Source organism: Sinohyriopsis cumingii, chromosome 15, assembly GCF_028554795.1.
Source record: "Sinohyriopsis cumingii isolate HCF-2022 chromosome 15, ASM2855479v2, whole genome shotgun sequence".
NCBI classification, from domain to species: Eukaryota; Metazoa; Mollusca; class Bivalvia; order Unionida; family Unionidae; genus Sinohyriopsis; species Sinohyriopsis cumingii.
The window spans coordinates 8,479,506-8,505,913 of NC_142975.1; the positions used below are offsets into that span (position 1 = coordinate 8,479,506).

General features: G+C 34.2%; 1 protein-coding gene and 1 long non-coding RNA gene across 2 annotated transcripts in view; one reads left to right on the forward strand and one right to left on the reverse strand.

The window, feature by feature from the left end:
• The window catches only part of LOC149781233 (uncharacterized), a 95,587-nt gene that overhangs the window by 66,390 nt on the left and 2,789 nt on the right, over nucleotides 1-26,408 (forward strand). The window contains exons 7-10 of the mRNA XM_089934682.1: nucleotides 265-341; nucleotides 1,423-1,795; nucleotides 2,235-2,434; nucleotides 24,405-24,626. Of these exons, the coding sequence (XP_089790808.1) occupies nucleotides 265-341; nucleotides 1,423-1,795; nucleotides 2,235-2,434; nucleotides 24,405-24,626 (872 nt within the window). The remainder of the gene's footprint in view (nucleotides 1-264; nucleotides 342-1,422; nucleotides 1,796-2,234; nucleotides 2,435-24,404; nucleotides 24,627-26,408) is intronic.
• Nucleotides 10,855-11,984, reverse strand: LOC149781234 (uncharacterized). The gene is made up of 2 exons (XR_016414660.1): nucleotides 11,820-11,984; nucleotides 10,855-11,162 (listed from the first exon to the last, which is right to left on the reverse strand). It is a non-coding gene; the product is annotated as an uncharacterized LOC149781234 (long non-coding RNA).

Consider the following 26,408-nt stretch of genomic DNA (forward strand, 5'->3'; position numbering starts at 1 on the left):
ATTTGTGTTTTCTAATGGAATGCGAGTCATGCATGAATTTGATAACATGTGATACATACTCAAATTCGTGGATTTATTATATACATGTACAATACGTAAACTTAGTGGATTATAGATTGTCATGCACAAGTGTAAGTTGTCAGTATACAAGTGTTTTCTGACTAGTTTCTAATCATTTAATCAAAAGCACGTATCTTTTCACCTGCTTTTATTACCCCACCCCTAACCCTACATTATTTTAGTTTAATGCATCATTTTCTTCAGCTAATGGAGTTGCTTGGTTATAAATGGTTGGGTTCTGTGGACCCCAACCACTGTGCTATCATAAGTGGGGTCACACTGTAACTGATAACTTTAGCACCTGCTTCAAAAAGAATGGATGAGTTTAAAAATCTCAGCCCACATTTTCCACAGTTCACTAACTCATATACATGCCTGCTTTAATTGCATTGCTGTTAGTTTTCCTGGTGCTTACATGACAATCCATAGTGAATTCCCACCAGAGAAATTAATCAATTAGTAACTGGATTTCTTTGAACAAAAAAAGAATACAATCCCAGTCTTTAATGCCTTTGTTACTTTTGTTATTTGTAACATCATCCCTCATTCCATTGGACTCAGTGTTGTCATTATGTCTTTGAGTGATTTGCATCATGTAGTGTCTTTTGGCATAATTGCCTTCAATCATGTAATTTTTGGCATTGCGTTTAATAATTTCTCCCCTGGCCTTTGACCTGTTTCCTGTTTATATGTCCATTTTGTTAATTTTAAGGGTATAAGTATACCTGCTTGTGGTAGGTGCTTCTTTATCATTATCCTTTTATTAGTAACCTGGAGTTTTTGGGTAAGTATTACCATGACCCCACCCAAGTGGCCAAGTGGTCTAAAGCGCTCATCATTACGGATCACTGTCATCTCACCTCTGTTTGTGTGGGTTTGAGTCTCTGGTTTGGCCAAAACTGGGTATGTGAGAAAGCTTGCCAGTAGCTTCTCGTGGGTCAGTGGTTCTTTCCAGGGTTTTCCTGGGATCTTGCTCCACTGTTTATACTGGCCACCATGTATAGCCTATCTTGTGCAGAAAAATGGCATTGAACCCTATAACAACAACAACAACAACCAACCCCAAATTTGTCCCGGTTTGTTAGGTTTGGAATTTTCATTCAGCTTCAGTGATTGCCACAAGCACATGGCAAATGTGGCCATTAGAAAGCTGTTTGGGTTACTCACCCCACTTGCTTGGCTTAGATTATGTGCTTGCAATGATGGATGTATTTTTAGGCATTGGTTTGTATGTTGGACTCGTGAATGTATCGTATTAGCTAAGATAAGCTAACAAGCCAAACAAAACCTTAGAAGGAAGATATTCAGAATAACTGCAGCAACTAAGACATGAGACTGGGATCAAGTTGCCTATCATTCTAGGACATACACTAAGGCTGGGATCAAGTTGCTTATCATTGTAGGACATACAAGTAAGGCTGGGATCAAGCTGCTTATCATTGTAGAACATACAGCTAAGGCTGGGATCAAGATGCTTATCATTCTAGGACATACAACTAAGGCTGGGATCAAGCTACTTATCATTCTAAGACATACAAGTAAGGCTGGGATCAAGTTGCTTATCATTCTAGGACATACAACTAAGGCTGGGATCAAGTTGCTTATCATTGTAGGACATACAGTTAAGGCTGGGATCAAGTTGCTTATCATTGTAGGACATACAACTAAAGCTGGGATCAAGATGCTTATCATTCTAGGACATGCAATTAAGGCTGGAATAAGGTTGCTTATCATTGTATGACATACAACTAAGGCTGGGATCAAGTTGCTTATCATTGTAGAACATACAACTAAGGCTGGGATCAAGTTGCTTATCACTGTAGAACCTACAAGTAAGGCTGGGATCAAGTTGCTTATCATTGTAGGACATACAAGTAAGGCTGGGATCAAGTTGCTTATCATTGTAGAACATACAAGTAAGGCTAGGATCAAGATGCTTATCATTCTAGGACATAAAACTAGTTGGAGCTCCAATTGCTAATTGGATAAGGGAAATGACCTTGAACTGGAGGCTTGTATCATGAAAGTGCTAGCAATGTAATACTTATATTATAATAAGGTAATTGTCATATAATTAAAATCTGTTTTACCTCTCCAAATCTACATTTTTCTCCAAACAGCACAAAATTCAAATTCATGAATATAAATGCACAGTATGTGGTGTCTTTTTCCAGGAATTACTGCAGTTTACCATAGAGCAGAAGTTTACAAGGAAATGCCAGGACACATACTTGTTTTGCCGTGAAAGCTATAAGTTCAAATACCGCATTTACTTCAAAAACATGGAGCAGATAAATGTAGAAACAGGAATGATACGGAAACTCTTACGATGTCCCTTGTTTGTGTCAGCAGAGGATGTGGTGAATAAACAGTAGTAAGTTTGTTTTAAAAAATTGTATCCTGTATCAAAGAGAGAAGGACTGATAATATTCAGTTATGGTTAAGATTTTTAATTTCATCTAGTGTGAGTAAAGGAAAATTACTATTCTTGCATTTGGGGGCAATTTCATATAAATCACTTTTATTTTGTTGTAGGAGGTTGGGGTCTGTACCTATTTCCTTTTTGTACATTTTATTTCTCTATATGACATAGAACATTATGTTACGTTTTCCATGGTACCGTCCACATGTACATTTGTGGATAGCTTGTATTTGGGGTACAGAAGAAACCTATTGTTTTTGGGGTCAATAGATCATAGGTCATAGTTTAGGTCTTGGGGTCAAAAGATCATAAGTCATATAGGTACGGTTTTGGGGTCAAAAGATCACAATAACATTATTTTACATGACAGACCTGGACCAAACTCTGTTGTTGTAGTAGGGTTTGACACCATTTTTCAGTACACGATAGGCTATACATGGCAGCCAGTATTAATGGTGGAGGAAGAACCCGGGAAAACTCCAGAAAGAACCACCGACCCACGAGAAGCTACTGGCAAGCTTTCTCACATACCCATGTTGGCTGAATCCGAGACTTGAACCCAGAGGTGAGATGGCAGTGATCCATAACGGAGAGCATGTTAGACCACTCGGCCCCCCCCCCCCACCAAACTCTGTTGATGGCTTTCACTTAAGATAAAGAACAAGGTTAAATATTTTGGTGTCAGGTATCAAGGGTCAAGGACACTGAAAGTAGATTGGTTTTGCAAAATGAGCTTTATTTCCTTACCAAAGATTATGGGGGGCTTGCACTTAAGGTATGGAAGAGGCCACTTAAGTTATGGAAGAGGCCACTTAATTTTGAGGTTAAAGGTGAAGGTCATTCAGATTTTTAACATGAATTTTGCAGAATATAACTTTTATTGTTGAGCATGTTCCTAGATCAGACTTTGTGGATGGCTTCCACTTATGGCTTCCATAATAAAAAAGTAATTGCTCTTGTCCTTTTGAAGGTAACTGTACTAGTAACAATACTTGTAACATTCAATTTGTTAGTTCCCAAAGATATGTAGTAACATTACTCTGTTTCCAGGCACTGATTTTGTGATCCCCAATACCTGATGTAGTAACAGTACTACATAGCTATCCCCCAAACCCATTTAGTAACATTACCTTATTTTCAGGTACTGGTATTGTGATCTCCAAAACCTGATATAGTAACAAATACTAAATTAGCTATCCCACTATCCCCCAAGCCCATGAAGTAACATTACTTTATTTCCAGGTAATATTTTTTTTTCTTCTCCAAAACCTGATGTAGTAACAATGCTACATATTTATCCCCCAAAATCATAAATAATATACATACAGTAATATTACCTTATTTCCAGGTACTGATATTGTGATCACCAAAACCTTGAGTTGTAACAGTACCACATACCTATCCTCAAACCCATGTACATGTGTAGTAACATTACCCTATTTCCAGGTACTAATATTGTGATCTCCAAAACCTCATGTAGCAACGATACTACAAAGCTATCCTCCAAACCCATGTACAGTATGTAGTAATGTTACCTACAGGCACTGATTTGTGATCTTCTAAACCTCAGGAAGTAACAGTACTTGTAACATAGCTATCCTCCAAACCCATGTACATGTAGTAACATTACCCATGTACATGTAGTAACATTACCCATGTACATGTAGTAACATTACCCATGTACATATAGTAACATTACCCATGTACATGTAGTAACATTACCCATGTACATATAGTAACATTACCCATGTACATGTAGTAACATTACCCATATACATATAGTAACATTACCCATGTACATGTAGTAACATTACCCATGTACATGTAGTAACATTACCCATCTACATGTAGTAACATTACCCATGTACATGTAGTAACATTACCCATGTACATATAGTAACATTACCCATGTACATGTAGTAACATTACCCATATACATATAGTAACATTACCCATGTACATGAAGTAACATTACCCATGTACATGTAGTAACATTACCCTATTTCCATGTACTGACTTACATGATCTCCAAGAGCTGATGTATAGCTCGGTGGTCAGCAACCTATTTTACATAGTGTGCCACTTCTTTCCAGATTAATTACAAAATGAACAAATGTGTGCCACCAGTAAGAGAGTAACACTGTTAAAATCAAGAATTTTGGCTGCCCTTTGGTTGCCACACAAAACCTCTTGATGCACCACCTTGTGGTATGTGTGCCTTTGGTTGCTGACCCTGATATACTAGCTCGATTCCCTCAGACACATAAGTAACATTACCTATTTCTAGGCACTCGCATTGTGAACTTCAAAATTAGTTGTAGTAATAATACTGCATAGCTATCCCCAAACTCCATGTAGTAACATTTTTATATTTCTAGGTAATTTTGTAAAATTGATTTTGTGATTTCCAAAACCTAATGTAGTAATAATACTATATTGTTTATCATAAAATCCATTGTAGTAACATTACCCTATTTCCAGGTGACAGTGGATCAACACTGATTTTTGTGTGTGCAAAGATTGACATAGTAATAATACTACATTGTTAATCCCGAAACACATGTTGCATCATTTCCCTATTTCCATGGCAACAGTCTTACATTTTGTCATTTATAAAATCTGATGTAGTAACTGTTCCTCACTGCCTCCAGAAAATTCATTGTCCTTCGTATCACTTTAACTTTGTATTTAATATTAAATATCACTAATATTTGCAAATGCCTTCTTCACAGTAATATTACCATTCCTATGGCTGAAGTGGTTAGAGCATCAACGATCTGCCTCAGATGCAGGAGGTCATGTGTTCAAACCCTAGCTGAGTCATACCAGAGACTTATAATTATCATACTAACAGGTGCCTTGCTATGTACTCAGCATTAAGAAGTTAGTGTTAGGACTGGTTGGCCTGGTGTCCGGATAATGTGACTGGATGGGACATGATGCTATTGTCTGTGACATGATGCCCCAGTGTTAGACATCACTGTGAACTGCCACACTACAGACATCGTAGTTATCATGATGAATGAAAATTTGTTAAAGCTACGTTAAAAATCCAAATCACACACACTTAGTAATATTACTCTACTGATCATCGACTGTGACTACCTTCCCAAGTCAACATTGCTGATCTCCACATTCAGTGTATTATAATAGAACCCATTGTATATTGTCTTTGTGTGGAATAGGAAAGTTACATCTCAAAATTAGAATTCCAAGTCATACACAAAGATGTGTTAAGTGTTTGATGCAAATCTGTAATCCCAAGGTTGGAATTTCAAATCTATCCTACACTAAAGCATAATGATGGATTCTTTTTCTCAGATTTCTGTACTACAAAGGAGAGTCCAGGTCATAAAGGCGTACCCTAAATAATGCTCTAACTTTCAAGCTGCAAAATGACCACTGAAAATTTCCTTACTTTAAGACAGAGCATAATAAGTTAGATTTACACTAAAATATTAAGTGCAAAGTTTCAGTGAGATTATTGAACACATTTCAGCTTTCAAAGAACAGTACCTGTAGTTAAAATGGCTATAGCAATGGCAACACAGTGTCCGAATTATGTACTATACAGTGTAGTGCTTAATGTGCAATGATAAAGATTTGACCATGTCACAAGATGAGGTCCACTTTTTATTGATAAAATTAATCAAGAACAACAAACAATAATACCACACTGTTCTTGATTCAGCTGTGAGCTAGAATTGATTGACCCTTCAGAAAAAATAACGAGAATATAATTTAAAAAAAAAAACAAAAAAAAACACAATTATAACAACAGCTTTTTCGACTAAAACTTGGACTATAGAAGCTTTTCATGTAGGTAGGATCAGTGCAAAACACTTACCATATATACAGGTACAAGCCCATTCGCATATAAGCGAACCACCCAAACTGAATCTATGTATAAACACTAAAAGGTGTATGACCCACGTATAAGCTGACCTACAAGTCTGAGATGATATCACAAGATGCACGAGGTAAGTTCTAACTGCAAAATTGCTATTCAAAATTCCCTCTTAGCCCATACCAGTTTCAGGATTGTAACGATTAAATATTGGCCTGGATTGCTGTCAGAAAAAAGACAAATCCTCCAGTTATAAACAAACAATATGCCAAAACTACCAGCTTTCCATTGTGTGGAAAATTATGATTTTTTTCAGACAAAACACAAAAGTAAAATAGATTGACAGTTATGAAGTAGAGAGTAATAATGCTTTAGGAACATCATTAATGGACCATATTCTGTGTGGCAGGATGATGATATGGGTTCATCATTTATTGACAAATTTGGCAGTTCTTTGTAAGATATGTCAAAAAATTGTGATGCTTTAGATACATCTGTGGCAGATATAAGATATTACCATAAAAATTGATGTTGATGCATTTGGATCATCAATTATTCCTACAATGGCAGCAGGTTCAAGCAGTTGCTTTCTGGATATAGAATCAATACAGCTGATGGAAAACCAGCCATTTACAGAAAGGATCAAGGTACTATATATACTTGCTTCTAAGTCGAGTCAGTCTGAAAAACAACAAAGACCCTGTTCTGCCGTACATGTTGCACCTGCTGATCAGGGTATATGTTGTTTGTTCTACTGATTAATCCTAACAAACTGCACAGACCCAGATCTGCCAGCATATTATGTGACGGTAGATCTGGGTCTGTGCAGTTTGCAGTTGGACTCGTCTTATAAGTAAGTATATATGGTACATGCTATCTTAAATGTTATGTAACAAAAAATTTCTAAACCATAAATGCCATGGATTTTGAAGCTTCTGTCTTTTCTCCTTGTAATTAAGTGTAATATGTCTCATACTCATCCAGCTGTAGCAATTACATTATTTTACATAACTATTCAGTATGCTACCTCTGATTAAAATGTGTTATCATTTATTATTTGACCAGGATGATGAAATCAGAGATCATGTGGAATAGTGTTTTATTGATCTAGGTATAGACAGATTTATTAGGGTTCTTTTTGTGTCAATATTTTGTTCACCTATTCACATACCCACAGTTGATGTAGTTTTCAATTCTAGCATGCATTTCAAGCTTCAAAACATGGAGTGTGGACAAAACTTAATGCATACCATATTTCACGTATTTTTTCATATCCTTTAATTTTTTGTACACAATCTAGCTATCAAAATAATAATTATTTAAATGTATCATGATTTTTTGTACATATCACTTTGTATTTTTCAAAAAAATCCATTAAATTATCGGACATAAAATTTCTACTAAGAAGATTTACGTTTGCAAAAAAAACGAATATACCATATTGCCATTTTGTTTTTATAATAATTAATAATTAATTATTGGTGAGAAAATACAAAGGTTGGTGCATAAGCATGGGCGACCACAGCATAGGTCAAGGGTGGGTCACATGACATCCCCTAAATCATACTGCATATTTATATATATATATATATATATATATATATATATATATATATATATATATACCACTCAACATGATGTTCATCGACCTCACCAAGGCCTTTGACCTAGTCAGCAGGAAGGGCCTTTTTGAACTTCTGAGTAAGATCAGTTGCCCCCCAAAACTCCTCAGCATTATAGTCGAACAAACATAAAATATAAAAAACCTTGTAATTTTTCCATCGTAAATTTGAAAGTCACAGACTCCATTAAATCAATTCATATATATACATATACTATCTTTTAACACATTAACCCTGGGTGACGAGTTTACATGGCATGAGGTAGTAGCCTACTGCTGAGCTTTGTAGCGTCAAGGTCATGTATGATACACTAAAGTGGATGGCATTATAGAAAGGTAGACAGATGTATCTCTATAATGATACCAAGTAATCTGGAATTTCTAGTTGTACTACAAAATACAGAGGGAAAAACCTCATTTTTTGGACCCGATTTTTTTTCCACTCAAAATTCGCCTGTGGTCCGAGTCCGATTTTGTGTCAGAATTTTAGACTTTTTGGTCTCAGACCTAAGGCAGACTGGTATGAACTGCAGACAGATGAACCTTTGCAACAAGTAGGATAAGATGGGCATTTGGAATAAAGAGTGGGCTCGATATGAAATAATGGGTCTGTTAAGCACAAAAAAAAAAGAACTCCAACTTTTACCCTTCTGCTCATGCATGAGCCAAATAGCCAATGAAAAACAATGTTAATAGCCAATGAAAAATGATGTTTCTAACACAACTAGGCATTATGTTATTGCGAGATCACCTGGAAGTTGATGCATTAGGATGTATTCAGAAATAGCTTTCAAAATGTGTTTCCTACTCGAATTTCAGGTGAAAACGACAAAAACCTCCAGGGGTTAATGTGTTAAGTGACTGTTCTGTTTTGACTTGCATATTATAAACATTTTACTGCAAATCTATTCTACGATATACCCCACTATTATCTTTATTGGCGAGTTCGAATAACAAGTAATGCGTATGATTGCTTGTCTTATAACATCTGCTGTACGGACAATGGCTTCACTATCAACTTGACAAATTTTCATTTCCCTACTGGCAGCCTTGCTGATTTAACCTCTTCTGTCCATTCTTGCCCTCAATCTGGTTTCAACTGGATAACCAAAGCGCTAAGCATGTTTAATTACCGAGTAAATAATACTGCATAGCCATGTGGTTGTTGTGAGAATGTACATTGTAATTAATAAAAATTGTATGAACTGTTGAGTTAGTGGTGTTTATTGATAATGGAATACAAAAATAGTCTTTTTTTCTCTTTGCAAAAGCTACAAAACAAAAACCACCCTAATAAATACGGTCTTGTACACTGACAAAATTTTGTTTCATCTCTCTCTCTCACATGCATGCGCACGCGCTCATGCACATTAACTAAAACATGATTGCAAGTCCTTTATTTTTTTCTTTGCAATTTGATGAGATTATTGTTGCTGTAAAACTACAAGTTTCGTTTAATTTCTTGACAATGTGGTCTCATATCGTTGCATACAATTTACCAATAATACCCTTAACTAATACATGTTGAAACTATTGTAATCATTTTGCCAACATTACACAGTGTAACAGCTACATATGCTATAAATGCAGATGAGCATGCACACTGAGACATAATCCTTTCTCTGTCTTGTTCACTAACAACAAAAATCTTTATGTCTGAGTACTTTTATTTTTATTGTAATCAGATTCTTGAGTTGAGCAGAATGAGACAGAAAATATATGTTTACTTTATACCTTTGTACTGTTAGGTTGTCGAGTAGCGTGTGTTCCGTAGAACTTGTTCAGGTACGATCCCTTTATGTTTCATACATGGTCAGTACCACCAAATGATAATTATTTATTTTACATATAATTTTTCGTACAATGAAATTAATAATTATTTCTTCATGGTTGAAAAATTACATGAAATACGGTATGATACATTTATGCACTTAACTGTTCATGTCATCATCATATTAAAAAGTTCATGATGACTGTAAATATAACAGCTGCCAATTTCTTCAAGTAATTGCTGCAGTATTGCCATATTTAGAAGGCATAGCCAATTTAACATGCTAGAAGAAAATAATAATAATAATAATAATATGGACTTGGAAGCGTGCCTAATCTTTAGAAGCTCCAAGTGCTCTACAATATTAGATAACACATAAAAACATATACAACAAGAATAATACAAAAATACCATAAAATTACAAAGGAAAAACATGCCAACCATAATTAAGGAAGTAAACATTATTAAGTCTTAAACTCTGTTCTAACTAATATAGTAGGTAAATAGGTGAGTTTTAAGAGCACTCTTGGATAAGATCACATACATGTGGGTGAGGTCAGATATATATATTGGAACGGAGTCAGTCATTGAAATGTAGGATAGTGAACCGATTTTATGTTTGATTCTGGATTGACTGGGTAGCCAGTTACGATTACAGGGCAGATCCCAAACCAAAATCATAAGCTTATTTTTAAGGCTGCAGCAAGCTTGTTTATGTAAGCTTGCAGCAAGCTTAGATTTGAAACCGTGGCAAGTTTGCCCAATTCTAAGCTATCTCAAGCTTACCTATTACTAGCTTGCACAAGCTAGTAATAGGGAAGCTTGCACGAGCTTGTTATGTAAGCTTGCGGCAAGCTCAGATTTCAAACCATGCAAGCTTACCAATTACAAGCTTGTGCAAGCTTACTAATTACAAGCTTGCAAACAAAGCTGACCTAGCTAGCTGCATCAGAAGAACTGATGTGGCATCGATTAAATTATTTGTACATGGTTATGTACCTCCATTTTTCTAGCTCTTGATCTGCGAAAAGTATGTAATATCAAATATTAAAATGAAAATGTTAATATATGGTGAACATTAATTAGCACGAGATCTTACTGTCACAATGAAAGAAAAGAATGAAGTTATCAAATCATTTAATAATATTTAATCAAATAAAAATAAGAGTATATGAATGGGATCTCTGTGAGGAAACTGTATACTTTTGTTCTGTATGGTTTTGGAAATGTTCTACTAATTTACTTCCATGTAGAAATCCATTTGGGGGAGGATGGCATCAAATGGTTAGGTTCCCTCTCTCATCTGTCAAAATGATAAACTATTAGGTGAAAACAAGAATGTTTGCCATTTGAATTACACTGAACAACCTCTTGTAAACAAAATCCTCAGAATAAAAGTCTGCATCCTCCTCTGCTTCTGGTGTGATTCAGGCATCATCCCCTGAAATGGATTACAGCAACATGTACTATGTAGCTAGGAGAAGAAAAACAAACAAGTATTTACCTCATTGGCAAAAGCATTTCATTTTTAGTTCAACATTCCAAAATCACTTATCAAGTCCAGAAAATATCAGTCAGTGTTATTCAAGATCACCCTTCTATAGCTCCTAAATTTTAGTTTTACCATCCATTTTGAAAGGGCTATGACACATGTCAAACGAATGACACTTCAGAGCTAAGCAACAACAAAAAAATCCAATGACACTGATTATGTACCTTAAGACATTTTGAAATAAAATAACTGCCATCTTCTTTGAGAATGAAAATAAATAATTGTAACAACCTCTGAACAATTGTTGAATTTGATATGTGAGAGGAAAAAATGGCCCTAAGAAAAACAGATATGAGATTCACAAGTGTGAGTTTCATTTTATAATCTCATAACCCTATTGTTGATAACTGACAGCACTGCATCGATTACCGCAGTTTGGCTAGTGCAACAATAAATAATAATGATCTGCAGAGTTGTCATCTCAATCATAGGGTAAAGCAACATTACAAAGTCATTTTTTGACGTATTTAAATCGTAAAAGTGAGACAGAAGCCAATCTAGTCCCGAAAACTGACGAAATACAAACACACTCTTGAGTTTACTCACCAACATGACAACTCCGTGACTTCAAATTATCTCTCGGGTTACAGAATCAGTTACTGCACATATATTGGTTCTGTGGGCAATGAAATTTACAGAGTTTACGAGCTAAATTGAGACAGTTCAAGCTTGAAAATTGCGCCTAATTTTTTAACACGAGGCTACAATGGTTGTTTTGTGTTCTTCCTACTTAAATAAGGTGTGTCTATATTTAGAGTTCGTAAACCTGTCTGCTGACTGTAAACAGGGGGAAGTAACCGCCTTTAATGTCTCAATACCAAATTAAGTTTCTGTCACGGAAAATCACATCTCATCTTGCATACTTTTATTTGATTTCTTTTTAAACAAGCAAAATTCACAGAGCTCAATTCTTTAGATAATGTTGGCAGAATGGGATGCATCTCTCTCTCTCAAAGAAAAACAAAAATTGTATATATTTTTAAATTTTTATTTAGGAAGTAAATAACTGAATTATTTTTTTTCTTCTCCTGGCATCAGATTTTCATTGAAACAAATATATGACAATTCTTTCAAAAACTAGATGCCAGAAGTTAATTACAAGAGTTATTAAGACTATATTTGATGGTCGATAAATAGCATTTACAAGCACTTGATATAAAATATCTTGCTATATTAAGTTAGTCTGCAAATAACTCTGCTATCAGCAATTACTATCTATTTTACAGGATTTTACTAAATGGAATTCTTTATCCATTCTTCCATTCCCTGACAAAATGATTGCATAGCTAATTGAGTGTACGATCACTTTAAGAATTCCCATTATGCAAAAATACTCAATTGTTTCTTTAACATGTATAATATTTGTACAAATTTGAAAATGAGAAAAAAGACATTTTTAGAAAAAGTAACATTTCATAATATGCCTTGGTCAAGAAATAATTCAGTTTATTTTGAAATATATTAATAATGTTCATAGTTAATTTAAGCACAGAGAAATGTTGGAATAATATCTTTTATTTATGTATCAGTTAAGTAAAAGTAATTCAAGTTCTTAGCATTTTGCAACACTGAAAATGTACATTATTTAACTCAAGTTTATAAATCGGATGCCATAAATAAAACTAGATTACTGGTAACATCTTTTAGTATAGTTTCTTATACTGAGCATGATCTAGTTACAACATATTCTTCAACATTTCAGGAAGTACTGATCTTATGCAGAACTGCCAACTTTCAACTTTCACGACTAATTATTGCAAGCTTTCGCAAGTTTACCTCAAGTATTTTAGATTTTGCAAGCTTGCAGACTTGGAAAAATTTATTTTGCAAGCTTGAACTTTAAATTTTGCAAGCTTGCAGACTAAAAAAAATTCCTTTTGCAAACTTGTGTGAGCACCCTTACTAGTTTGCACAAGCTCAGCTAGCTTGTCGTAAGCATGCATTTTGTGGTGGTGTTTAGGGTTTTAGTGTCATTTAAAAACCAAATTCTAATTTTCTTGTATTTTACTTTGGAATTTACAGAGCATTATTACAAAATAATTTTGGGATCAACAATGTGGAAATGCTACATTAGCTAGTAATACTATGGCACAGAAGTAAACTTTAGGCTCATTTAGTAACAGTGCAAACTAATGGTTTTGAAGATCAAAACAATGGTACTGAACTATTACCTTGGAAATAGGGTAATATTACTGCAAGGGTTTTGATATTAACCAAGACGTAAAGCATTGGCAGTAAGTACTAATCACTACAAGATAGTTTTCAGGTGTAACAATGTAGTAATGTTACTAGATTAACAAAAATCATTATTGTATATCATGAAACACCTGTACAAAATTTATAGGCAGATTCCACCTGGATTTTAGGTGGATTCAGGGCATATGCTGCTTAAAAAACCCAAATTTCAAAGTTTTTATTGTTCAGTTCATTTTCCTACTGTAAGACGGATTTTGGACTTTATCAAAAGAACTACAAGCATAGATGAATATTTGGACTTAGAAAATTTGGTGCAAGGCAGATTTTTGACTTGATGTGATGTTTACTCTGGGAAATAAGATTTTTTGCTTACTAAAATCTACAAAAATCATACCCTAATGAAAATGTTACTGAAATTTTAGTGGAAATTCAGTGACATTAACTTTTTCACCAAAATTATGGTATTTCACCAAATTTCAGTGACATTTGACTAAGATTTTGCCAAAATTTCTGAAAATATAGTGATATTTTGTGATTGTAATATCACTGGCATTTCAATAAAAAATATTGATAAGAAATTATACTTTACTAACAAAAAACCAACCATTTATTCTATTTTAATATAATTTATTCTTTTGTTTCTTGTATAATTTCATTGATTTTCAGCAAATTTATATTTCCTGTTTCTGATAGCTGTAGTTTTATTGTTCATTTTGGGAACAATATTTTCTTTCCACATCTTTCCTTGTTATTTTTCTTTTCAATTTTGTTGTTGTTTTTGTATTTATTTAACTTGAATTGGATTTAACTGCCCTCAAACAAGATTGTTTTCTTGTTTTCTGTTTTAAAGCAGAATTTCGCTTTTCTCCTGACTTGAATCTGATTTTCTTGTATATGGACCTTTTTTTAAAAAATTGTCGCTGAAACTTTATTTTTATTTTTAATGTAAATGCTCTGTCCGATGCCATTCCACAATGATCCTTTGATTAAGTATTTGTTCCGTATATTATCTAACAGATGATCGCTGTAAAGAATGTTCTGACTGTACAAAATTTGGTATTTGCCCAATGAATCTTATTAATGGAAACTGATGGGATGAGCATGCTTTCCAAACACGGCATTTTAAATTTTCGAGCGGGATATGAATTTGAATAACAATTTGAAAAATTTGCGGCAATGAGAATAACTTAAATGCAAGTCGATGTTAACATAAGTCATCAATCTGTATGAAAACTGAATGCCAGGACTTGCATTTTGCGATTTGTGCCAGAAAGATTTTAACTATAATTTACAGATTTCCAGTAGCGGCTAATGTGCTAAATATGACAAGGAATAGTCCGAGTTTCCTCTGACCCTTGCCACCCCATTTTTGATATTTGGACATTTATGTTGGGGTGTAGGGTCAGAGTCCACTGCCTTTCAAAAAGTTGGAATTTGCCAACACCATTTGGTGTCGGCATAGGGTAGCCATTTTCTAGCCAGCCTAGCAAACTTGATTAACTTTCATCGAGATATACCTGCATGAAATCAATATGAATATGATTTATTTTCTCAAAAATCGTGAACCTAGCATTTGTCATGTCTTTAATCCGCTGACAGACGAGACAAAAGAACATCATTGCTGAAATTTGACCTGGATGTAGCCATTTTCATTCCGGCAGCACGATTTACCCAAATACACCTAAATACTGCCCACATCCCAAACCAAAATGCATCCTTGCTGAAAGCTTGTGGCAAGCTTGCGGTAAGCTTACGATCAGCTAGTTTGATGTTTATAAGCTAACATGGATGCTTGCGCAAGCTTGTACAAGCAAGTGCAGGCTTAGGCAAGATAGCTGGATATAACCACAAGCTTGCACAAGCTTTCGCAAGCTTGTACAAGCTTTCTTGTTTGCTTCAGAAATTAAAACTAGCTTGCACAAGCTTTCTTGTTTGCTTCATAAAGTAAAACTAGCTTGCGCAAGCTTGCTTGTTTTCTTCAGAAAGTAAAATTAGCTTGCGCAAGCTTATTTTCTTCAGAAAGTAAAACTAGCTTGCGCAAGCTTTCTTGTATGTTTCAGAAAGTTAATTTAAACTAGCTTGCAACAAGTTTCTTCATATATATATATATATATATATATATATATATATATATATATCCATTGCTTGTGAAAGTTTGAGACCATGTATCCAAGTAGCATGTACCATCACCGTCACACCCCTACAAAAACAAATTCATGACTTCATGTACAATCATGAAATGTTTATGAAAGTTCCTCAACTAAGTTCATGAACACTTCAAGAATTTTGATGAATCATGTACTTGAAGTTCATGAACACACTGATGAACTTTTATGAACTATTATAATATCTTTGAAGTTCCTGAAATGTCATGAACTAATGGTTCATGAACAATTCAAGTACTTTGATGCAATACAAAGATATTTCTTTTAAAAAAATGTATATTAAATATCTATATCATTATATTCATAAAATGTTCATGAAAATTCATCATACAAACTTCTCACAATATTAGTGAAATTTAAATAAAGGTGAATATTTTTTTTAATTTTTTTTAAATGATATGATACTGTATAAATGTTCATACAGATCTTTAATTCAATACTTGTGTACTTAACCTGAGTATTTCTGGATTAATATGGGAAAATATTTCTGGCCAGCATGAACAAAATGTATTTGCTTTAAAAAGCTTTCAATGACTTTGTCCTAGCGTTTGTTTTTTTCTCCATTGCTGCATATTCTATTGACTTAGTCACTGGTTGCTAATTTGCAGTAAAAACCGAAATATATTAACAACGATTATCCTGATTGGATGATATGGAAGAAGACATGATATGATTGGTTAATATACGCGCGCGATTTCAACAGTTAAGCTTCCTCAGAAACCAAAGATCATGCAGATGGCTAGGCAAAAACCTCAAACAAAAACCGTGGACTCTGTGGAATGGACAGATGAGAATATTTTCAATATCATTTTTTTTTAAGTAAGTAGAAGTGCAGAGAAGCGATTTTGAAGAATATGAAGGAAATGATTTGGTGAGAGCAAAATTAGGCAGAAAAGCGTACCAAGCCTGGATGACCAAAATTATGGTGAGTATCTTTTTCTTGGTCATTCGTGATTATTTCAGTAGAAATTATATGGATATTTTATTGGTTTATATATATCATCATATTATTTATAACCAAGCTAATGACACGATTTTGTTCAGACCTAATTTAAACTTGCTCATCGAAGTTTTGAAAATCACTAAACATCATCACCCCCACCCCCCAGTTCTCAATACTAGACGTGGTACAATATCTATAGGAATTGAGATGTACGAGATCATTTTCTTTTACATGACATCACTATTTCTATAATCTGATGTAATTTGGTAATTTAAAAAAAAAACCTCAACAAAATAGTTAATGCGTGAAACTGTAAACAATACAGGTGCAAATAACAACGTGATGAAACTGGAAGCAGCCATACGCAACATGCGAAGTCGGAGTGGATGCATTAGTGACATACTAAGGGCCTATACCACACAAGTCTGACGTTTTATCAATAACAAATGGCGAAAATATTTGAAAGCATGAAATAACCGTTATCTTTAAAAAATATATATATATATATATATATATATATATATATATATATATACACACACACACGCACACAGATACGGTTATTTAGTGTAACGATGTTGTCAAAAAAAATTGTCATATTTTACTGATTAAAACGTCCGACTCTTGTGACTATACCTATGGCCAGACAGCTTCAATTAATATAAAACTAGTGACAAAATTCTGCAATAATATAAATGCTCAGTATTATGTGTAAGGGATTAAATCATTTTTGAGTTGGATCATATTATTCCAGTAAGTAAAGTGGGGTACAATGATAATGTGATAAAAGCTAAAAACAATTTTGATCAGAGATTATCTGTAATTAACTAACTTTACCTTTTTTTTCAGAACAGACAACAGAAAAGTAAAATTATTAGAGGATGAAGTTTGTAGGTTAAGGAGGAAAACTTGAAAACTGGAGGATCCTATGGCCAAGATGGAAGAGACATTAAATTGTGACTGCTGCAACAATGTTAAAGATCCAAACAGTAATCGGATGGAACAGCTTAAGTTGCAGATGGAGACATTCAGTAGTGACAATGGACAGGATTTGATTAAATCATGGGCCCTGAACATCTTCACAAAAGAGTTATCAGACAGGTCAGTCTCTGGAAGAAGATTGGTCAGGAGAGACCCCAGATGAAAGGCAGCCCCATTACGATGAAATATGCTTCAACAGTTGATTGCAGGCAACTGCCCCAGTATCTCTTGAAAATTTTTCAAAGACAAATTACAGAACATTCAAAAAGTGTTGCTAACGGTAAAAAAAAAGAATATCGCTTGTCAGTTTAAATTTATTTGAAATTAAATACAGTTTTTAAGATAATATGTTGCATTTTATACTGTATTAAACCAACCCACCCACCCCCCATCTAAGGTTATTGTATGATTCAGGATGAAATAGGTATTTGTGACTTGTCAGGTAATCATATATTTTTTTATAGGCACTGTTAATGAAGTCATAAATCATTGAGGAACTTTGTTCATCATAGTTCATGAATATGTTCATGCACTTGTTCATGAACGATGATCCAGTTTGTGGACTTTTATGAACTGTTCATGAATTCATTATTTCGTGAACTGACTGTTTTCAGTTCATGCACATTCATGATCATTTCGTAGGGGCATGACACTTGCAGCTAGGGGAACACATAAAACTTCTGCAGCCTTGGGTAAGCTTGCAGTGAATGAATAAACTTGAACAATGGAGTTAAACTTAATGTTTTGGCAGAACAGATTTGTTTTCCACTGCATTGCAACTATAAGATTACATTCTTTAATCATTAAATATGCAGATTATTTCATTGGAATGAAGTAAAACTTTGCAATATATTATGATAATATGGTCCACCAGGAGCAGTTGAGTCAAAAATGCATTTTTGGACGGGGGCCTTCGGACTCCCAGACCCCCTTCACATTTTCAGATTTTTTTTGGAAGGGGGGAAAACAATATCATGTATGATTTTTGAAACCCCAGATGCTTGTAGCAAGAAATCTGTGCAATCTTGCAACAAGCTAGTAACAAGCTAGTAACAGGCTTGCGTAAGCTAGTAACAAGCTTGCGCAATCTAGTAACAAGCCTGTGCAAGCTAGTAACAAGCTTGTGCAAGCTTAAACTTGCGCAAGCTTGTGCATACTTATGACACTGTCTTGTTAAATAAGCTTGCTGCAAGCTTTAAAACAAATACTGTCCAGAACCGAGCACAAGATACATTTACAAGAGATTTTTAAATTCGTTGCAAAGTTTGTGTTCCCACCCCCTGATATTTATCCATAAAAAATCAAAATGAAGTTTGAAAAGAAAATGTATTCATATGATTGTTTTGTTGCAATGGTTTCTCTTAATTTGTTTGTAACTTTCTTGGATAAGTCATTCTCTGAGATTCCTGTATACGCAGGCCCCTTATTTCCTCCTGTCCCAGTTCTTGATAGCTTTATTCTGTAAAATTAATAACTTGTTATATGTTACTATCACCCATTGACATAAATGTCTGGGGATAATTATATCTGATGATTCCTATTCCAGTGATCATGGCCAATGATCTTTCATGTTTGCTGTGTATATGCTATAATGTTTTATCTGCTATATAGTTTCTGTGTCTGGACTGGCCTTTGTGTGAGCAAATTTTTTCTTTTAGTTATTTGATGTTTATTTCTCCTAGAAAAGATATAGATTCTGACGATCCACACACACAGATATATATATATATATATATATATATATATATATATATATATATATATATATATATATATATATATAATGTTAAATGATAAATTTTATTTTAAAAAAACACGTAGAATGTGTGACGGGTTTTGCTTTATTGCTTCAGCAGACTATATATATATATATATATATATATATATATATATATATATATATATATATATATATATAATGCAGAAAATTGATTCTAAATCTGAAAGAAAGATATGATCAATTAGAGCATTATCGGACATAAAAGTAAACACATACAAAGACATGCAATGAAAATTCAAAAAGATTATTGGATGGTATTGTACTGGACTATTCTCTTTAGCTTAGCTTGTTAAGAATTTGCTACACATTTGTCTACCCAGGACTAGGTATGTGGACCCTGCTTTTTAAGTCCCACAATTTTGAATTTAATACCTATCGGTTTTACATGCATGAATGTACTTTTCATTTCCCAATGCATATTATTTAGCTATTGATACAAGAATCCACAATTTAAGATGTGTAAGTATAAAGAGATGACAAATGAATAAATTGATAAAGAATATCAAAACTCTTTGTTTACATATAACAAAGTGAAGAAAAAAAAGAGATTAAAATATCTTAAATTCTTTCTTTTAACATTTACACATAGAACTAACATGAAAAAGGATAAAGAGATAAAAAATATATAATAGATTTAGTTTAATTTTCTTTTGTTTTCATCTAATTCAGATCAAAACAACAGTAATTGTATCATGATAAACATTTGTCATGGCTGCTTATGGAACAAGGACTCATTCAAGCTACCACAGCATCATTGTTTGTACATTCAAAAGTCAAGTCTGCAGTACAACTCCCATATCTCTTCGATGTTATGTAATTATAACGGCTGTATAATTTTGTTTCATGAACACTGAAATATTGCCCTGGTTAATAAAATCCTGTTTAATTCATATCCATTGTTTATTTGAAGCCTTTTGAAATATTTTGATAAATTACTGAAATTTCAGTAAAATGCTATATAATGATCGATTTAACTTTAGTGAAATCTCAACAATATTTTACTAAACTCTCACCAAACTTTCAATGAAATGTTAGAGATCTCACCAAAATTTAAGGGAAAGTTTGGCCAAATTTTTGGTGAAATCTCACCAGAATTTCAGTGAAATGAAAAAGACATGAATAATCCCATCATGGAACAGGTTTAGTATGCAAGAAAGAAGATGAGGACAAGAAAAACCAAAATCTTAATTGATAATTATATATGTCTGTCAAAATAAAATTTATGATCCATTTTAAAATTGATTGTGAGTATTTTATCACTGATTCCCAATAATTTCTAAGCATCATTATGCTGTTTAATAGAAATCTGAAGCAGATTTTTTATTGGATGATTTTTATGTGGACATTTTAGGCAGCCTTTTCTTTTAGACGGAAACCTTAGGCAGATTTCTAGTTCAGGTGGAAATTTCAGGCAGTATTTTCTTCAGGTAGATTTTTATTTCAGGCGGAAATCTTTGATGGATATTTTTATTGAAGCAGAATCTTGGGACAACTAATTTGCATATTTCACCTAAAATTCCACCAGAAATCCACCTAAAGTCCACTTGAAATTTGCCTAAGCTTCTTTAAGTTTGTGGTTTAGGTAGAAAACGCTTTAAAAACCCATCTGAAATCCACCTTAAGTCGGCCTGGAAAATTTCATATGGGCAAAGTTCATCCTTGTAGCATTATTACATCAGGCTTTTGAGAAGACAAAAATCAGTGTTCCACACTCACCTGGAAAATTATAGGATACTACTACATGGATTTGATGCAATGTAGTATTGTTACTATATCAGGTTTGGAGATCACAAAATCAGTGTTACACTGTTACCTTGGAAGCAGGGTAATATTACATCATGCGTTCTGTGATTACCAATGTAGTGTTCTAAACTACATCAGGTTTTGGAGGTCACAAAATGAGTGGTACACTTTAACAGTGAAATAAGGAAATATTACTGAATGATTTTGGTGTTTACAAATGTATAAATGTTACTACACTCAGGTTTGGTGATCACAAAAGCAGTTTTACACTGTCATCTGGAAACAGGATAACGTTACTACATGGGTTTGGGAGATAGCAATTTAGTATTGTTACTACAACAGGTTTTGATGATCACAAATGAAGTTATGCACTGTGACCTGGAATTAGGGTAAATACATGGGTTTGTGGTATAGTTATATAGTATTATTAGAGTATCAGGTTTTGGTGATCAGAAAAGCTGTTTCACACTGTCATCTGGAAATAGGGTAATGTTACTTACATGGGTTTGCCACTTACTCAGTGCAGCATTATTACTACAACAGGTTTTGCAGATCATAAAATCACCTGAGTTACCTTGAAACATAAAAGCAGTGTTACCACTGGTTACAATGGGTTTGGTGATAAACAATATAGTACATGTATAATGTTACTACATGAGGTTTTGGAGATCACAAAATCATTGCCTGGGAATAGAGTAATGTTGCTTAACTTGGGTTTGGGGGATAGTTATGTACAGTATTGTTACGCCAGGTTTTGGAGATCACAAATCATGAATATGTGGAAATTGGGTAATGTTATTACATGTACATGGGGATTATAGCAATACAGTATTGTTACTACATCAGGTTTTGGAGATCACAAAATCATTGCCTGGAAATAGAGTAATTTGTTACTTTCGGGTTTGGGGGATAATGGAACAGCCAATGTTCCCTCTATTAGCTGTGCACGTGTGCGCACACACACAGGTTGCAAAACCAATGCACACAAGAAAACAAAGAGCACACACAAAATGTTCCTGAAATTTTTGTGTGTGTACTGTGTAGCTACTTGCGTAAATTGGCGTGCTAAACCATGCAATTATATCAAAGGGCAGCACACAATGACGTAATTATTCTACATAATTTTGGTCACCTGTGATGTGATTTAAATCAGCTTTAAGAACTGCCCAATTTCCTGTTGACTGTGGAGTGTGCACTGTGCATAGATTTTTATTCTGCTTCTGATATGTTGCACGTAAGAACTTTTGTGCCCACATAACTTCCAAAAAATTTGAGGGAATTTGGGGATAGCAGTGTAGTATTGTTACTACATCAGGTTTTGGGAATCACAACATCAGTGCCTGGAAAGAGAGTAATATTACTAAAATATGTTTGAAATTAACCATGTAGTATTGTTACTAGTAAATTTCCCTTAAAAAGGACAAGCAAGCAATTGCTTTTTTAATCTGGAAGCCATAATACAAAAATATATAGATTCAGGTATGAAAAGGTCAGATGTCACATTGATTTTAAATTGAATAAGAAAGTACCGGTAATGGTTTATATGCATTAAATTTAGTGTATTAAGAGTTGGCATATGTGACTTTTAAACAGATTGTAGGCGTATAATATGCTGTTTATGCTAATCTTCATAATTCTTTCTATAGAGGCACCCCGAGACTTAGCAGCACTGTGGAAATAGCCCTTAATTAAACATAATAAGATAACTGACTTGAGACTTGATTATTGGTTTTGACCATCAAAGAAAATATATACAAATAACTGAATGAAGTCAATTTTAGATGTATAGCTTACAGGTTAAAACATGCTTGGGTCCAAAAAGTGTAAGGTGATGGTAGCTTCATTGCATGCGCAGGTGCTTGGATCAGTCACAAAAACATCAAGCCTTACATGTATGCCATGTACATATAGTTTTATATCTATATAGTCAAAGTAGAGAGTATTTCTTGTTATTTTCTTTATAATCGTCCATGCCCTCGGGATTGCTATTTGGCAAAATAATATTCTCTGGCTACAGTGTCAGATGCTAGGTTATTGGTATAAATTCTGGGCATGGATCCAAAGAAAATATTTTTTTAGAGCTTTCCCTTGTTATGATGCAGTAAATGGGGTCCATAACTGCCAAACATATTATACACAGAATAGCGTTATACCGAGGACTGAGATAAATATAGAGCTGCGATTGAGATTAGTGTAATATTTAAAGAACATATTTTTGTTATAGATTAAGTTGTAAACTAGATATTGCACATTAAGCAGATTACATCATAGGTGGAGATCTTTGCAGTGACACCTGTTGCTACTGGTAAAAGCTCTGTGTACTGGTCAAATGTATAGTATATGCAAAGTACTGTCATGTGCATAGTATATGCAAACACTGGTCATATGCATAGTATATGCAGTGTACTGGTCATATGCATAGTATATGCAGTGTACTGCTCATATGCATAGTATATGCAATGTACTGTCATATGTATAGTATATGCAATGTACTGTCATATGTATAGTATATGCAGTGTACTGGTCATATGCATAGTATATGCAGTGTACTGCTTATATGCATAGTATATGCAATGTACTGTCATATGCATAGTATATGCAATGTACTGGTCATATGTATAGTATATGCGGTGTACTGGTCATATGTATAGTATTTGCAATGTACTGGTCATATGCATAGTATATGCAATGGTCATATGCATAGTATTTGCAAAGTACTGGTTTTTTGCATAGTATATGCAATATACTGGTCATATGCATAGTATATGCAGTGTACTGGTTATATGCATAGTATATGCAGTGTACTGGTCATAAGTATAGTATATGTAAAGTACTTCACTTACTTGTACATAGATCTGCTCATGTTTGAACTTTGTGCAGTTTAACAGATTTATTGTCCAAACAGAATTCAAAGAAAATGTTCACTTTTTGATCATTATTTTTGTGTGTATGCATGTACAAGTTCCTAAAGGATCATGTAGCAGCATCTATTTAAAATAGGATTTCACAGGTGTATTCATACAGGTTCATTTGTCTTGGACTCTCCATCCCTGGGACAGGGGCTGGAGTAAGTCTAAGCATGATAAGACAGGAATTAGAATTGGAAATGGAATAGTCAAGTAAAGCTTTGGAACATTTGTCCATGGGGAGCCTGGAATGTGTTTGGACATAATGGTTTGGAAATTTGATGGAAAAATGGTTTAGAAAATGGTTAGAAAAATAATTTAAAATAGGAAATACTGTGTTTGTAAGGATTACTAGTTTTACACATATTTTCATAAAATTCAGAATCTTTACACATTTTGTCATAATCATTTTTACAGTCCTGAGAAGATTGCTGTCCCTACTGGGGTTAAAGTACCTTTACCAGCCGGCTGGGTCCCATGGGATCTTGCACATGCCTTTGAACTGGTGGAGCTGAAACAAACCTCTGCTGAATTTAAAAAAGTGGAAGGCTCCTTCTTCACCACTCTTAATCCCAGTGAGATTCATATCAACTATATTTACAGAGTACAGAACAGAGAGTTGTGGATGGCCTATGATGGGTTAGTATTATGGCCTATGATGGTTTAGTATGATGGCCTGTGATGGGTTAGTATTATGGCCTATGATGGGTTAGTATGATGGCCTATGATGGGTTAGTATGATGATCTATGATGGGTTAGTATTATGGTCTATGATGAGGTAGTATTATGGCATTTGATGGGTTAGTATTATGGCCTGTGATGGGTTAGTATTATGGCCTATGATGGGTTAGTATTATGGCCTATGGTGGGTTAGTATTATGGCCTATGATGGCCTATGATGGGTTAGTATTAGTATGATGGTCTTATGATGGGTTAGTATTTCAGCCAATGATAAGTTAGTATGATGGCCTGTGATGGGTTAGTATTATTTGTATTAAATACTGATAGGAACTTTACCTGTTTTTTTTACCTCTTAAAGCTATAAAGGCAAGTGAGCTTATGGTACGGTCCTGTATCCATTGTGTATCACCCGACATCTGTAATACATCATCCGTCAGTCAGCTATTGTCTCTTATCATTCTGGAGTCCAGTGAGGTCAGGCCACTGACTCTTACTGTTGCTGTGGAGCTCTTCAGACCATGTCTAACATTGTGAACAACTGTCCACTGACAAAGTTCCCCAGTGGACTGCAGGCTCTACACTTTGCTGATGATGACTCTGTTCAATGGCTGAATATGCACTGCACACAATAAATAAGTAAACAAATAATTCTAAGTACAATTCTAATCCACTTCCATTCTTACCTGTCTTTTAAGTTCGATAATGACTGATCCATGATTATTAATGATGTGTAGACTAGCTTATGTTTGATTGATTAACTTTACTACCACTCTGGAGGCCATATTATCAGATTTTGATCAAATTTGGAATATATCATTTAAACATCTCATATGAGTTTGATACAAATATACTAATGAAGTAATTTTGCATCTGATTGGCTGACCTCATTGCCATCCTAGGAGCCAAATTTTGGATCAAAATTTTATCCAACTTGGAATATATGCTTATGTCTTATAAATCTTGGACAGGTTCAGTCATGCTTAGGATGCATGCATAATAATCAGATAATCTAGCATGTGATTGGTTGAAATTTTTGTACACTCTGGAAGCTATATTTCTGAACCAATTTTGATCAAACTTTAAATAACACATATCTGCCAGATCATAATGTGTCACATGAAAAATGATTTGTTTTTTTTACACTCAAAACCTTCGACACAGTTGTCTTTCAGAGAACACGATTTTCAATAATCTTGGTTAGAAAGAGAAAAAAGGGAGAGAGACCTTTTTTGATTGAAGGATATACGCCCACAACCTGTTTCAACAGTATATGGTCAAAGCTTAATTCTCATGGACTGTTTATACAGTTAATTGTCACAGAGGTGATTAAAAGGCGTGTCATTCAGAGATAAACAACCACCTTTGTACAGACCACTTAATTAGCTGACAGTAGTTAGGGTGATGATTATTTCCATAGGCAAAGTGCACACATTGGACTAACCTAAAGTTACTAGGTCAGTCAAAGATGATGTTGATGAAAGAAAAGTTATTACTCATCACCATCTTGAAAACTTATCACTACTTCTCTTGAAGGGATATTGGTATAAACACTGAGGTTTTCACAAAAGACTTTTCACCATATGTAATTGGTCTCAAATGGAAATTATGCCAATATCATCTACCAAAACTTAAAAAAATCTCTTGACAGGCAGGTTCCTACAGTCTTGGAAGGTCTTTGACAGTTTGGGATAAATGTCTCAGGTAGCATTTTCAAGGCCTTGAAAGTTTGGGAAAATCGAG